This window comes from Mauremys reevesii, linkage group 11, assembly GCF_016161935.1.
Source record: "Mauremys reevesii isolate NIE-2019 linkage group 11, ASM1616193v1, whole genome shotgun sequence".
In the NCBI taxonomy this organism is placed as follows: domain Eukaryota; kingdom Metazoa; phylum Chordata; order Testudines; family Geoemydidae; genus Mauremys; species Mauremys reevesii.
In genome coordinates this window covers 75,281,465-75,297,640 of record NC_052633.1, presented here as the reverse complement: position 1 = coordinate 75,297,640, position 16,176 = coordinate 75,281,465, and the positions used below count along the sequence as shown (strand labels likewise).

Here is a 16,176-nt window from a genome sequence, read left to right as displayed (position 1 = left end):
GAGGAAAAGCCAAGGCAACAGGCCCAAGACGACAGGGTGTAGAAGGGGGCCATTAAGCGCCGTCTGTGGGGCCAGGCAGATATAGCCAGTTCAGTGGGTCACGTGGGTCAGCGTCAGCTCTGTTGTCTGCCCCAGCTCCTCGGAGTCCTGGCCCTGACACGGGGAAAAGCCCACCAGGCCCACCCTGGGCTCCAGGGGGATCGGTTCTGTTAGCTACAGCAAACAAGGCAGGAGCTTCACCTTAGGTGATGACAAGGGTCCCTTCTGGCTTTGGGATCTACGACCAGGTCGATATTTCTGCAGGGGGCAGCGGATTGTGGCCCTGGTAGTTTCGTTCTCTCTCAGGAAGCTGGTACGGGGTCGAACAGACCAGCTGTCAGTTTTATCGGCTTGGCTGATTAGTATCAATGGACTAGCTGGCTGGCCCGGGGTTACTGGCTGGCAGACGTCAAGTCTAGATGTCGCATGTTGCCGGACAGCTCCCCCCCAGCGGCCAGCCTGGGGAGCACAGGCCTCTCTCCGGCATGGTGGTATTGCACGGCCAGAGACCAGTGGTCAACAGCAGCCACGGCAGCAGGTGGAAGCCTGGGTTCTTCTGTCCCTTGTGAAGATGGTGGCCTGGCTGGTTCTGCCCCTTTGGGGCTTTTCCTGGGCGCGGCGTCTCCTCGGGAGTTTCTTGGCAAATCAGAAGGGGGCGTTCTCCTTCCGAGGTCGCTGGCATCACCCAGTGGGGTTGGGTTAGCTAAGAACCGCCCCATTCTAGGAATTTCTGTCTCAGAAGGACCTCGCAGGTCCTTGTGTGTGGGTCAGTGAGGTCGGGTCAGCCCACAGCCACGAGCACCTCTGGCAGTTCTCTGCGCTTGCTGCAACTCTTCTCCCACAGCCTCAGCTCAGGCTCCTGCGAGCGAGCGAGCTCCCCACGGCGCTCCGCTCCTCAGGCCCCTTCACGGGCAAGTCCTGCCGGTGCTGAGCAACTTCTCATGGGAACCTCCCTCTGGAGTCAAGCCTTTCTCCCGGCCCAGCCTGCCCTGAGCTGCTTGTGAGGGGTTCGGTCACAGAGACCCCCTTGGGACGGCCACCTGTTGTACTGAAGTGACCTCTGAGCCCGTTTTCCCTACCAGCTTGGGAGTCCAGAACCTGCCTTGTTGAGCCAGACACGCCAGCCTGCTGCAACACAGACCCAGGTCTGGGCCATGCCCAGGGGCGGCGCTAGACATTTAACATAAGAACATAAGAACATAAGAAAGGCCGTACCGGGTCAGACCAAAGGTCCATCTAGCCCAGTATCTGTCTACCGACAGTGGCCAATGCCAGGTGCCCCTGAGGGAGTGAACCTAACAGGCAATGATCAAGTGATCTCTCTCCTGCCATCCATCTCCATCCTCTGACGAACAGAGGCTAGGGACACCATTCTTACCCATCCTGGCTAATAGCCATTTATGGACTTAGCCACCATGAATTTATCCAGTCCTTTTAAACATTGTTATAGTCCTAGCCTTCACAACCTCCTCAGGTAAGGAGTTCCACAAAGTGATCAGTGCCCATGTGAAGAAGAACTTCCTTTTATTTGTTTTAAACCTGCTGCCTATTAATTTCATTTGGTGACCCCTAGTTCTTGTATTATGGGAATAAGTAAATAACTTTTCCTTATCCACTTTCTCAACATCACTCATGATTTTATATACCTCTATCATGTCCCCCCTTAGTCTCCTCTTTTCCAAACTGAAGAGTCCTAGCCTCTTTAATCTTTCCTCATATGGGACCCTCTCTAAACCCCTAATCATTTTAGTTGCTCTTTTCTGAACCTTTTCTAGTGCTAGAATATCTTTTTTGAGGAGACTGAGAGACCACATCTGTACACAGTATTCGAGATGTGGGCGTACCATGGATTTATATAAGGACAATAATATATTCTCAGTCTTATTCTCTATCCCCTTTTTAATGATTCCTAACATCCTGTTTGCTTTTTTGACCGCCTCTGCACACTGCGTGGACATCTTCAGAGAACTATCCACGATAACTCCAAGATCTTTTTCCTGACTCGTTGTAGCTACCCAAACACGGCGGTATGCCGCAGGGGGCGCTCTGCCGGTCGCCGGTCCCGCGGCTCCGGTGGACCTCCCGCAGGCGTGCCTGCAGAGGGTCCGCTGGTGCCACAGCTCCACCGAAGCCACAGGACCAGTGGACCCTCCGCAGGCAGCCGCCGAAGGCAGCCTGCCTGCCGCCCTCCCAGCGCCGGCAGAGCACCCCCCGCGGCTTGCCGCCCCAAGCACGCGCTTGGCATGCTGGGGCCCTGGCCATGCCCCCAAAGCTGCAGACTTTAACCAAAAACTGCTCAGCAAGTCAACTATCTCCAGCACCCAGACACCCAGCTCCCAATGGGATCCAAACCCCAAATAAATCCGGGTTACTCTGTATAACGCTTATACAAGGTAAATTCGTTAATTGTTCGGCCTCTGTATCACTGTTTGCTCCCCCAGGTATCAATCACTTACTCTGGGCCTATTAATAAACACAAGTGATTTTATTAAGTGGTTTCAAATAATAACAGACAGAACAAAGTAACTCACCAAGCAAAGTAAAGCAAAAACACGCAAGTCTGAGCCTAATACATTACGAAACTGATTACAGGTAAATCTCCCCCTCAGAGATGTTCCAAGAAGCTTCTTTCACAGACTAGACTCCTTCCTAGCAGGGGCGGCTCCAGGCACCAGCGCAGCAAGCTCATGCCTGGGGCGGCAAGCCACCGGGGGGGCAGCGTGCCGGTCCCTGTGCGGGCAGCAGTCAGGCGGCCTTTGGCAGCGCGCCTGCGGGAGGGCCGCTGGTAACACGGATTCGGCAGCATGCCTGCGGGAGGGCCGCTGGTAACACGGATTCGGCAGCATGCCTGCGGGAGGTCTGCCAGTCCCGCAGCTTCGGCAGCAATTCGGCGGCGGGTACGCTGAAGGCACGGGACTGACAGATCAACCGCAGAACTGCCGCCAAATCCACGTGACTGGCAGACCATCCAGAGGCCGAAGGCCGCCTGCCTGCCGTGCTTGGGGCAGCAAAAAAGCTAGAGCCGCCCCTGCTTCCTAGTCTGGGCCCAATCCTTCCCCCCGGTACAGTCCTTGTTAGTTCCAGCTCAGGTGTTAACTAGGGGTTTTCTTATGACTGCAGCCCCCCTTTGTTCTGTTCTAAACTCTTTTCTAGAATTGGCCCAAGGCAGGACTCTTGGGTCCCCACCCCTCCCTCTGAATGGAAAAGCGCCAGGTTTAAGATGGATTCCAGGATCAGGTGACATGGTCACATGTCCTGTGAGACCCCAGCCTCCACTCTTCCAGGGCTGGCCCGCATACACCCAGGAGGGTTTGCAAGTAAACAGATAATTCACAACCAATTGTTCTAGTCAATGGGAGCCATCAAGCTTCCAAACCACCATTAATGGCCCCCACTTTGCATAATTACAGTAGGACCTCGGAGTTATACTTCCTATTTCTAGCTTCAGATACAAGAGTGATACATTCATACGAATAGGAGGAACATAGTCAGTAGGTTATAAGCTTTGTAATGATACCTTACAAGAGACCCTTTGCATAAAGCATATTCCACTTACCTCATAGTCACACTTATAAGCATATTTCCATAAAACATACGGAGTCGGAGTGCAACGTCACCCTGGTGCCTCCCTTTGCCCGGGGCCTCGGTGTGGACCTTCTGCTCAGCAGGGTTTCCCAGCTCTGGCCAGTTCTCTCCCGTGGCTCTCATCAGCTCCCAACTCCTGCTGTCTCCACGCAGCTCTCACCCGCTCTCAGCTGCTCCTTCTTAACTGCTGCCTGGCTCTTTACAGACGCCCCCCATCAGGCTCTGTTGGGAGGCAGCTAATTAGTCCCAGGTGAACTGGGCCCGTTCCCGCTTACAGGGGCCAGTGACCCTGGGACAGCAGGTGATTTGGGGGTGGGAGCGGATATTGGTGTGTGTGGGGGGCTCTAGGCCCTTTGATCCCTGCTGTTTTGGGATGGGGAAGATCCCTGCAAAGGTGTGAGCCAGGAGTGTGATGGCCCAGGCCTCTCTTCTCAGGAGCCGTCCCTTGGCTCTGACGGGCTTTCTCGCTATCGCCCTGGGCTCAGCCTCCTGTTTTGGGGAGCGGGTGCTGAGCGGAGAGCAAGGGGGTAGCTCTGGCAGCACTCGGACTCCCTTGGCCTGGCCTGGCTGTGGGACAGTAGCTGCAGTTGTCACTGGTTAGTGATCTCCCCTGCCCATGGATGAGGATGGAGTTTTCTTGCCAGCTCTTGTTTGGCCTTCGGTAGCGCTGAGCCCCCATACTGACCGTGGGCCCTTCCCCAGAGCGGGCCGCTGGAGTCCCCTGCACAGCTCTGGCCGTTCTTTGGGAGAGCGTTGGGACAGTCCTCTTGGGTACCCCGGTCTGCCTCGTCCCCCGGGGAGCGTATCTCTGTGCTAGCTCGTCCCTCACACCACGAATCCCAGCAACATTCAGGCTACGTCCAGTCCCAGGGGCCAGTCACTTACCCCAGGCCAGTGGCTGTTTGGGTCTCACACCAAAGCAAACACCCTGGAGCCAAGCCTGTAATAAACTCTACCAAGATTTATTAACTAGAAAAAGGAAACAAGAGAGGTTAAAGCAGGTAAACAGATACATGCAAATGAGTTACTATCTTAAACTTCAAAAAGTAATAGAAGCTTCTATAATCAGCAAGCTCTATATCATACACTCCCAGGACTGGAAGGGACCTCGCGAGGTCTCTAGTCCAGTCCCTGCACTCAGAGTAGGACTAAGTATTATCTAGACCAGCCCTGGCAGGTGTGTGTCCAACCTGCTCTTAACAATCCCCAGTGATGGAGATTCCACAACCTCCCTGGGCCATTTATTCCAGAGCTTAACCACCCCGACAGGACGTGTTTCCTAATGTCCAACCTAACCCGCCCTTGCTGCAGTTTAAGCCCATTGCTTCTTGTCCTATCCTCAGAGGTTAAGAAGAACAATTCTTCTCCCTCCTCCTTGTAACAACCTTTTATGTACTTGAAACTGTTCTCAGGTCCCTCTCAGGCTTCTCTTCTCCAGACTAAACAAACCCGATTGTTTCAATCTCCCCTCATAGCTCATGTTTTCTAGACCTTTCATCGTTGCTCTTCTCTGGACTTTCTCCACTTTGTCCACATCTTTCCTGAATGTGGCGCCCAGAACTGGACACAATTCTTCAGTTGAGGCCTAATCAGCGTGGAGTAGCGCAGAAGAATGACTTCTTGTGTCTTGCTCACAACGCTCTTGCTAACACATCTCAGAAGGATGTTCACTTTTTTTGTAGCACTGTACACTGTTGACTCATATTTAGCTTGTGGGCTACTATGACCCCCAGATCCTTTCCACAGTTCTCCTTCCTAGGTCGTCATGGCCCATTTTGTTTGTGTGCAACTGACTGTTCCTTCCCAAGTGGAGCACTTTGCATTTGTCCTTATTGAATTTCATCCTATTTACTTCAGACCATTTTGTCCAGATCATTTTGAATGTTAATCCTGTCCTCCAAAGCACTTGCAACCCCTCCCAGCTTGGTATCGGCTGCAAACTATAAGTGTGCTCTCCGTGCCATTATCTAAATCATTGATGAAGATAGGGAACGGAATTGAACCCAGAACTGATCCCTGTCCATATCCACTCGATATGTTCTTCCAGCCTGATTGTGAACCACTGATAACTACTTTCTGGGAATGATTTTCCAACCAGTTTTGCACCCACCATATAGCGGCTCCATCTAGGTTGCATTTCCCTAGTTTGTTTATGAGAAGGTCATGTGAGACGGGATCAAAAGCGTTACTAAATTCAAGATACACCACATCTACCATTTCCCCCTAGCCACAAGGCTTGTTACCCTGTCAAAGAAAGCTATCAGGTGACTGCTACTTATCACCTTACTATCTTCTAGGTGTTTGCAAACTGATTGCTTAATTATTTGCTCCATATCTTTCCAGGTACAGAAGTTAGGCTGACTGGTCTGTAATTCCCAGGGTGTCCTTACTCCCCTTTTTATAGATGGGCGCTAGATTTGTCCTTTTCCAGTCCTCTGGAATCTCTCCCGTCTTCCATGACTCTTAGAAGATAATTGCTAAAGGCTCAGATATCTCCTCAGTCAGCACCTGGAGTATTCTAGGATGTATTTCATTATATGTCCTTTAGGGCTAACCAGTGCTAAACACAGGGGATCTCTTACTTATGCCTAGTAAACCTTGCACCTGAGAGTCCAAGCAGCACAGAGATACAGTTCCTTCTTGTAAGGGGGGTTTATTCCCATTCTCCCCTGTGCTCAGAGCTGCAAGCTCAGCTGATGGAAGGAATCCACTTGCAAGACTCATCTTCACAGGGGTGGGGGGTGAGAGAACAAGCAATGTCTTTTGTCCTCTTTTTCGTCTCACAATAGCCGTAGGGAGTTGGACCTTCCCGGCTGGCCAGGAGATAACACCTTCAGCTGGAGACCAGCACTTTGCACTAGTTAATGTCTCTCTCCTGCCTGGTGATTTACAGTCACAGAGGCTTGTAACACAAATGCTCAATATTACCATGCAACACGGCACACAGCTGTTATAACTGAGATTAATGCTGGAAGCCACTCACAAGCATTCGACTAAGTCTAAACCCTAAACACGTTCTGATCATTCTAATACTGATTTTAATAGCACTAACACAGGGTAGTCAGACTAGGCCGAGCTACGTATCTCAGTGCTCAGGTGAGACCCGGGGACCTTGGCACGAGCTGGCCTCTGGTCTGCCAGCATCCTGAAGGTCTGAGTTCTATTCCTGCTTTTGCTGAGTTTCCTATTAGCCGTGGTGTCTGACACAGTCTGATCTCTAGATTCTTACCTGGCACCTGGCACCTGTGATTCAACCCAGTGCAACTTTATAACGTTCAGTTAATGCAACAGCCATTAAATCCCCGCATGACACACCATTAACTCCGTGGCCTATCCCCAGTTAATTGACTCCTGTTTGTAAAGAGCGGTGACAATGGAAAGTGCTGTCTAAGGGCTGCCCACTGCTATTAGCTCAGGGAGGTTCCTTCCTGGTACCTTTGACTTCAGTTCCCATGCCGACAATTTCCCTGTTTTGCTGCTTTGTCCGTATCCTTCTCACGAGCTTGTGAATTTTGAGCAAGCACTTGAGGGTGGCCGGAGCCAGTGAGGGCGGGCAGAGGAGGGGTGTCCCTGTCCAAAGCCTATGAAATTCCTCCCTTTTTGGACCCATCTATCCATGAGCTCCAGGTCACATCCATGTTCCAGTTCCTTTAACACCTCCCAACCTCCCCCTCCCCTTCCTGGCTACTATCTGCTTCCTCAATACACTCCTTGAGATGATGCCCTGCAGATGTCAGTCCCTGAATATACTGACAGCTTTAACCCTTCGGACCCTGGCACTTTGCAGCCGGCTGGCCCAAGGAGATCTCTGCTTTTGGGGGGTGCGTGGCACTGCGGGTGCCAAAAGGTTAACAGACCCTCCGCTTATTTCAGGTGTTTTCTCGCCTGGAGACAGCAAAGGTTGATCCTCTTGTAGAACCAAAAGGGGCAAATTCCATGTGTTGTCGGCTTGTTTTCACCAAGCTTCTGCCCCCAGCAGAGGTGGCTCTAGGGATTTTGCCGCCCCAAGCACGGCAGGCAGGCTGCCTCCGCCGGTTTGCCTGCGGAGGGTCCGTGCCTGCGGGGAGGTCCGCCAAAGCCGCGAGACCAGCGGACCCTCCGCAGGCAAGCCGCCGAAGGCAGCCTGCCTGCCACCCTCACGGGACCAGCAGAGCGCCCCCCCCGTGGCTTGTCGCCCCAAGCACGTGCCTGGCGTGCTGGGGCCTGGAGCCGCCCCTGGCCCCCAGTGTCACTACCAGCCACTGGAAGATGTGGGGCGGGCGGGTAACAGCTGGGCTTTGCAGACTCCTAGCAGGTTTCTGAGAGCTACAGAGCTCCATTTCCTTATGCGTATTAAGGGGGATTCTTTGGAAAGGAGGGCAAGGTGCATTCCTTGTAATAGTGCTGGGAGCCACCAGTCGGTGCTGTTAGAGATACTCTTACAAGTTTCATTGAACTGACTATATGGGCAGAGGGATCTTGGAGAAATGTTTGTTGTTAGCTGTGGTGCAGTTCTAAGCGGCTCCCTGCCCGAGGCTCATGGCTGGGTGCAGGGAGAGCTCCTAGCTACGCTCCCACGAACCAGCCACTAATAACACTCGGTGTCAAAGCTTTACGTCCTTATTCGGTGCGATGCCGTGCTCCATAAAGAGCAATGGCATCTAAATGTGAATCAGGTTTCGATTTTAACAGGGACGTCCTGTCTATAGTGGGGTTTAAAACATAAAATCACCTCCTTCCGGTGACACCTTCCGTCAGCTTGTGTCGTGAATGCCGGCTCAGAGCTGTAGGCCGTCCTAGGGGAGAGGGCAGTGACTGACGTCTGCACAGGATACAGGGACAGATCTGTAAAGCACCCTGCATCCCAAAAGGCCCAAAGTGCTTTATAAACCATATGAATCAGCTCCTCTGCCAGGGGAGGGCAGCCGGCTCAGCAGGGCTCAGTGCCAGGGCAGAGACGTGTAGGATAGGAAGTGAGCAGAATGCCTTACGCAGGGGGCTCTAGGGAGGTAGAATAGGATTACCAGAGCCGGAGTGGGGCCAGGACTCTGGGGTTAACACCCCAGCTCCAGTAAAGAGCATCTCTGGATTGTTAGTGACCTGTTATTAAACCTCAACATCACAGCTCTGAGCCAGAGGGAAGAGCATCATTCACCCCACTTTCTACAGTCCCCCCGGGACTCCCATCCTGGCTCAGCCCCACCCCGGCTTAGCTTATGGGACCAGAGAAGGTCAATGTTCAAGGTGCCATGGGTGCAGGCTACATGTGAGATGCATCCGCTAAAACTGAGCTAAAGTTTGTGATTGGCTCTGAGCCACCTGGCGGAGAAGTGCTGGAGACAGGAAATTCCTGGTTATAAAGGATGGTGCGAACTGTCCTGGGAGTCGCTGGCTCTGGGGACGTGGGGCAGATCTCCTGGGTGTCAGACGTTCAGTGTTGGGTCGCACGCTGTGATCTCACGGCGTTAAGTCCACTGGATGCTCCGGCACTGTGGATTTCCTCCCTTTTCCAATGGGCATTACGGCGTCTCCGGGTGGGAAGCTAAAAGCTGATCTGAAGGTCCTACCCTCCTGCCCACCTTGGGCCTCGTTCGCTGCCACTCTGCCCCTTGTGCTGTCATTGCACCCGTGCAACGGACCGCAGGCCACGTCTGCCTTGTGCGGCTGGGAATCAGCCCCACGCGGCCTCTCAGCACGGACGTGCTGCCAGCGTTGCAGGCTGCTAATGCTCACTAGCTCTCTCTACTTGGGGGCGTCTGCCTCATTCCCAGCCCCCTGCCTCGCTTGTCCCAGAGCCGTCTCCATGCAGAGACTTGGGAGGAACGCGCAGGACTGCCAAGCGCTGTGACACGCCCAGGGACCTGGCTCCAGCCTGACCCCCAGCCGTCTCTCCCCCATCACCCCTCCATCTCCTGCTCAGCACTTCGCACCCCGCCACGGGCCTGCTGGTTTCGATAGCAGCTGTTCTCCTAAAGAAGGGCCGTAAAAGTGGAGCCCCAAAGAGCCAATACCGAGGGCAGAGCGGAGATGAAGGGGAATCAAACAGTGCGTGCCCTGTCTCTGCCACGCCGCGCTGGGCTCTCAAAGGCTCTTTTGTTCCTCTCTCTCCTGATTCAGCACGGCCCTGCGATAAGGGGTGATTAGCGAGATAGCAGGCCCTGGGCCCCGCTCCGCGGGCTGCTGCCCTTATCACAGACTTTGGCAGCTGGGGGTAATCAAATACACTTCACGCTAATCAAGGAGTTTTCATTTCGCTAACGGAATCGATTTCAATCGCCAAAGGAGCCCTGATAACGTCGCTGCCAGTTTAATATCAGCTGGGCAATAAACCCATTATTGGACGAGCAGGCGCTGACAACGACACTTAGTGCTCCGCACCCCCTGCTCTGCCCCGGGCCCGGGGGGCACCGCATCGCCAGCCTGTGCCGGGGTCCTCTGGGGAGCCCTGCTGGCTCTTGGGCGCTGAGATGTGGCCAGGCAGGGGCTCCCTGGGGAGCAGCATTGGCTACCAGGGAGAGGCCTCATTTCCCTGGGACTGCGCCAGGCGTTCACACACGCGCTGCTCAGTTTTTGCTCCTCCAAAGGGGGAGCGTCCCCGACCGAACCACCACGTCCTACGGCACATGGGCTGGCCAGTGGGGTCTGGCTCCACCCACGCTGGGTTGGCTGCAGAGAGTCTCGGCAGCAGAATCCCAGCTGGGACGGGGCCACTTTGCAGGGAAATGAGCTGGGCCAGGGGCCCCACCATGGTCTGGCCTTGCGTGACTTCCCCTCTCTGTGCCCCTCGGCGTGTTTGCGATGAAGCGACCCTCAGTGCCCACATGCCACGAATTCTCCTCCTCATGAGCGGCGGGCACAATAGGCCAGGGGAGGCCAAGCCTCCCCAAACGGGATGCGCCGCACCTCCCTTCGGGGGCGTGCCGCTGGCCTGCCGCCTTCGGAACGCTGCCGCCGAACAGTGCCTGGGCTGTGGCCCCGCCCACACCCCATGGCCACGCCCCCACTCTGCCCTGTGGCCACGCCCACACGACTCCTCTTCGACTCCTCCTCCTTCCCCCCCCCGCCTGCTGCTTGCACCTCTTCACCCCCTGAGAGGCAGAGAGGTGCGGGCGGCAGGCGAGGGGGCCCCTCAGGGGAAGGGGCTGAGCGGGAGCAGGGCCTGGGGTGGGATGGGGTGGAGCATGGGCGGGGCTTTGGAGGCTGGGCAGGGGCAGGGAAGGGGGCGGGGTCACGGTCCACGCACCGGTGGCTCCTCCCACTTCTAAGGAGCTTCGGGATTTCAGGCCCAGTGTCCCCAAATGCCCATGCTCCTCCCTGCCTCTAGTGACGTCCCGCAGCCCAGACCCTCCCAGCCGCCTGCACTGTCCCTCGGCCCTGGACACTTCTTCCATCTTCAGGAAGTGCCTCCCCCCCCACCCAAAGGGGCGTCAGGCTTCCCTCGCCCCTCCCCTCCCCCGAGCACCCACCCGTCAGCTTCGCAGGGGTGTCCCGTCTGCTCCATCCTCCCACCTCGCCTAACCCTGGGTCACCAGCGAAATGCCCCCTTGTCTTCATGGGTCACGGCTCCCAAATTCCTGCTGCCCAGCCCCACTTCCTCCCCCCGCCCTGGCTTTTCCCCAGCAGCCCCGTTTGCTCCCCTGCTGCCCTGGGGCCAGGGACCTTAGCTAGCGCCCCTGCCGGGGGGATGAGCATCTTCCACTCTATAGCGGCCGCCCCTTGGGGCGCCCCCTGCAGGGCAGAGCCGCGCGAGCATCCGACTGAGCCTCGCCCCAAGCCATGTGCAGTAAAGCAGGACTTGACCCTGGGTCCAGGTGCTCAGCACCGGGTGGGGCAGATGCCTGGCCCTGCCCTCAGGGAGGGGCTCGCTGCGGCTCCCAGCCCCCCTCCCCCGCCCGCTGACCTGTGCCCGCTCGTTGCATTTCAGCCCCTCCGCAGTCCGGCCTGATGGGCAAATGCCGCCGGCCACGCACGGCCTTCACCAGCCAGCAGCTGCTGGAGCTCGAGAACCAGTTCAAGCTCAACAAGTATCTGTCCAGGCCCAAGCGCTTCGAGGTGGCTACGTCGCTGATGCTGACGGAGACGCAGGTACGGTCCCCGCAGGAGCTGGGGGATGGGAAAAGGGGGGGCGGGGGGAGTTGCCCACTGGCCTCCCTCTGCACCTATGGGCGAGGGGCAGGGCCGATGGGTCTTGGGCTCCCGTCCTGCAATGGTGACCCCAGAAGATTTGCCTCTTTTACTAGCACAGCGACTCCATCCAGAAATCGGTCACCCAGCAGCAGGGCCCGTCCCCGCGCTGTCCTCCAGGGCTACTGGTCTGGCACCCTCTGTGTGTGTGTGTGCACCGTTCTGGGACCCTGGGCTGATTCTAGCCCCTCTAGTCCGTGTGTGTGTGTGTCCCCAACACAATGCTATATCCCTAAGACTCAGCCCTGGGGGCCCCTCCTAACCCCAACCTCCAGGGCAGCCACGCTCCCCATGTTCTAGCACTGGGGCTACTGGAATCCCACCAGTGACCCTGATTCTCCATGACGCCGTGTCTGTGCTTGGAGTGGGCATTGGGGGCTGGTAGTTAGGGTGGCTTTAACCTTTCTGATCTCTGCATTCTAGGGCAGTGTAGGCACCTGACCAGCCCCCAGTGTAAGTTAGAGCAACCTCAGCGCTGCTCTAAATGTCTCCCCAGCACCCGGTGTTCCTAGGAGGCAAAGGACAGCTGTAGAATTGAGCACTCTGGCCATGCCCTTGATCCACCCTTATACTAGGGGCTGGGATCAGGGCAGTTATAAACAGTTTATACCTCCAAGGCGGGTGACCTGGGAGGGGGTGATCTCAGGGCGGGTGACCCGGGAGGGGGTGATCTCCAGGACGGGTGACCCGGGATGATCTATTAATTTGTTCGGCTCCTTGGGGTAGGGACTCTCTCACGGGGTGTGATCAGCGCCTGGCCCAGCAGGGCCTGGCTCTGCGCTCATGGCAGTATAACATGACGACGCGTGTGCTGTGCCCCGCCCTGGGGCTGGTGGCGTGTCAGCGCTGGGAGAGGCTGCCCCGGGTGCGCGGCTGGGGAGGCCCTATAATCACCCTCCTGTTGGTCTTCTGCAGGTGAAGATCTGGTTCCAGAACCGCAGGATGAAGTGGAAACGCAGCCGGAAAGCCAAAGAGCAGGTGGCCCAAGCCGAGGCTGAGAAGCAAAGAGGGGTCAGCAAAGCCGCCGAGAAGCTGCTGCCCAGCGAGCTGCAGGGGCAGGAGGAGGGCCCTGAATTCAACAGGCACGGTGCCAGCGTGGAGTTCCTGCACCGCCGCGCCGCAGAGCTCGGCTACAGCCCGGGCTCCTCGTGCTCCGGGGAGGAAGAGGAGCAGTTCAGCTCCACGGACAGGAAGATTGGCTCAGCGTTATGAAAGGCAGCCCCGAGCGATCACCCCATGAAACAGAGCAGGGAGAGCAGCCCAGAGCCGGAGCGAGGGGGCCGGGGCGAGCCAGACAGAGCCGGGGCTGAGGCCACCTCCGCTGCTAGCAGACTGAGAGACCCGACCCAGGCCGTGGCACTGGGGAGACTCTGTGGCACCTGCCCGTCTCCTTTAATTTATGTGTGTTTGGATTCTATTTAACTCGTAATTATTCTATCGGTGTGTATTGGCGGCTGGGGGTAGGGTGGGCTGGACTGAGACCCCCCCGCTCTTCCCCCATAAAGATGTTTGCTACAGTGTATCAGCAAGCTGGTGCTTTTCCTTACAAGGGGGCCAAGACCAATACATAGGGGGTAGGGCCCCTCCCTTAACCCCCCCACGAGGGCTCTGCTGCAAGCTGGGGGTATGGGTCTCACAGATGAGGGTGCCCAGGCAGGCCTGGAGGGGGCAGTGCTGCAGGACAGGTCTAGATCAAAGCCTCTGCCGGGTGCTGAGCGAGGAGGCCCTGGCGGGTGGACATTAACATGCCCCCCAGGAGGGATCCCCGGCCCCATGTCACCGCACTCATCCACCGCCCGGTGTGGGACACCCACTGCCCTTTTCCTGACTCACGTTCTCCGCGAGACCCCCAGCAAATTCATGGGGAGAGGGACTCCTCCCAATGCATTTCTGACCCCTAGAGAGCAGCGGCTGGCCGCGGTCTCCCCAATGCTTTCGGGTGCAGCTCCACGGCCAGTGTCCTGCAGGCTGCCGGAGCTGCTGCAGGGTCCGTTTCTCGTTGCCTGCACACGGGGAAGGGGCTTTGATCGATGCGCTGCGGGATTTGGTACTTACTGACTCTGCTGACCCGACTTTCCTTGGCGTTGGCTGTGACCTAGGAACCCTGCCAGCCTGTGTGCAGAGGGGAACGTGGACTCTCTGCGTGCTGGCACCGAGGTGGGTGTCACCCGCCCCAGGGGCAGAGCCACGGAAGGACGACGACACCTCTCTCGTTTCGCCAATTCTAAGGGGTCTGCAGCAAATGTATCAAATGCTGAAAGGTAACCAGTCACCCGGCTGCCAGCCCTACCCAGCCATCCAACTAACCAATCACCCGCCTGCCAGCCCTACCCAGCCATCCAACTAACCAATCACCCGCCTCCCAGCCCTACCCAGCCATCCAACTAACCAATCACCCGTCTGCCAGCCCTACCCAGCCATCCAACTAACCAATCACCCGTCTGCCAGCCCTACCCAGCCATCCAACAAACCGACCACCCGCCTGCCAGCCCTACCCAGCTATCCAACTAACCAATCACCCGTCTGCCAGCCCTACCCAGCCATCCAACTAACCAATCACCTGCTTGCCAGCCCTACCCAGCCATCCAACTAACCAATCACCCGCCTGCCAGCCCTACCCATCCATCCATCCAGCTAACCAATCACTACCTGCCAGCCCTACCCAGCCATCCAACTAACCAACCACCCGCCTGCCAGCCCTACCCAGCCACCCAACTAACCAATCACCCGCCTGCCAGCCCTACCCATCCATCCAGCTAACCAATCGCTACCTGCCAGCCCTACCCAGCCATCCAACTAACCAACCACCCGTCTGCCAGCCCTACCCAGCCACCCAACTAACCAATCACCCATCTGCCAGCCCTACCCAGCCATCCAACTAACCAACCATCCGTCCTGCCAGCCCCTACCCATCCATCCAACTGACCAATCACCCACCTGCCAGCCCTACCCAGCCATCCAACTAACCAATCACCCGCCTTCCAGCCCTACCCAGCCATCCAACTAACCAATCACCCACCTGCCAGCCCTACCCAGCCATCCAACTAACCAGTCACCTGCCTGCAAGCCCCTACCCAGCCATCCAACTAACCAATCACCCATCTGCCAGCCCTACCCAGCCATCCAACTAACCAACCACCCATCCTGCCAGCCCTACCCAGCCATCCAACTAATCAATCACCTGCCTGCCAGCTCTACCCAGCCATCCAACTAACCGACCACCCATCTGCCAGCCCCTACCCAGCCATCCAACTAACCAACCACCCATCCTGCCAGCCCTACCCAGCCATCCAACTAACCAATCACCCGCCTGCCAGCCCTACCCAGCCATCCAACTAACCAACCACCCGCCTGCCAGCCCTACCCAGCCATCCAACTAACCAACCACCCATCCTGCCAGCCCTACCCAGCCACCCAACTAACCAATTACCCGCCTGCCAGCCCTACCCAGCCATCCAACTAACCAACCACCCGTCCTGCCAGCTGCTACCCAGCCATCCAACTAACCCTAAGCCCTCTGTCCCACCACCTGGGCTGGTGCTCACACTGTGATGCTAATGTCAAGTTGCAAACCTCTGACAGGCCCTGCACTTACACCATCCACACCCAGCTGAGTTACAACCACTCATGAGCCATCAATAGGGTGGCTCCAGCCAATTCCCAGCTCCACAGCCTTGCACCTCAGAACTGTACGGCCTTGCACTGCTCGGAAGTCTGGCCAGGGTAAGTCCATTTGCTAGTTTGTCACGCCGACAAAAGGGTACTGGACGTGCAACAGCCCTTGTAACCTGAGCTGAGATTTCCCAAGTACTTCCACCCAAACACACGGCTTTAGGTCAAATGTCAGACAGGTTTATTAACTCCAGACAGAGACCGTAAGGGATTCTAAGCAGTAGGTCAGAGACAGTTACCTCAGAAATAAAAACAGAAACACGCATTCTAAAGCCTAAACTTTTAGTCTAACAACAAGTTGAATCGAACAGCTTTTCTCATTCTGACGGGTGGCACAAGCGGGTCACAATTCCTCAATACACGGGCTGGGACTCCCTTCCAGTCTGGGGCCAAACTTCCCCAGTTCAAAGTCTTTGTCCTCCAGATGTTCTTCCAGGTGTTGTGGGAGGGGGGGAGATGCCAAGTAATGATGCCACTTCCCTTCTTTTATACTTTCTTCCAGCTTGCTGGAACATCCTTGCTGTGCTGTGGGGTCAGGCAGTCCCTATGGGTCAGGCAGTCTCCATTGCATCTGGGATAGTGGATTCTTTTCTTGCTGGGTGTTGAAGAGCCATTAACGCTGTCTGGCTATTGATGTCTGCTCCTTTGTTGTACCTGAAAGGCTGGTTGTGGATGTTCCCAACCTCACAACATATTTCAGTAACACATATAGCAAAA

The 16,176-nt window shown here is 56.3% G+C and overlaps 1 protein-coding gene across 1 annotated transcript in view; it reads left to right on the top strand.

The window, feature by feature from the left end:
* Window positions 1-13,060, top strand: part of LOC120374802 (motor neuron and pancreas homeobox protein 1-like) — a 45,278-nt gene extending 32,218 nt beyond the window's left edge. Inside the window, exons 4-5 of the mRNA XM_039495071.1 lie at window positions 11,528-11,688; window positions 12,703-13,060. Of these exons, the coding sequence (XP_039351005.1) occupies window positions 11,528-11,688; window positions 12,703-12,999 (458 nt within the window). The 3' untranslated portion in view covers window positions 13,000-13,060. The remainder of the gene's footprint in view (window positions 1-11,527; window positions 11,689-12,702) is intronic.
* The last annotated feature ends 3,116 nt before the right edge of the window (window positions 13,061-16,176 follow it).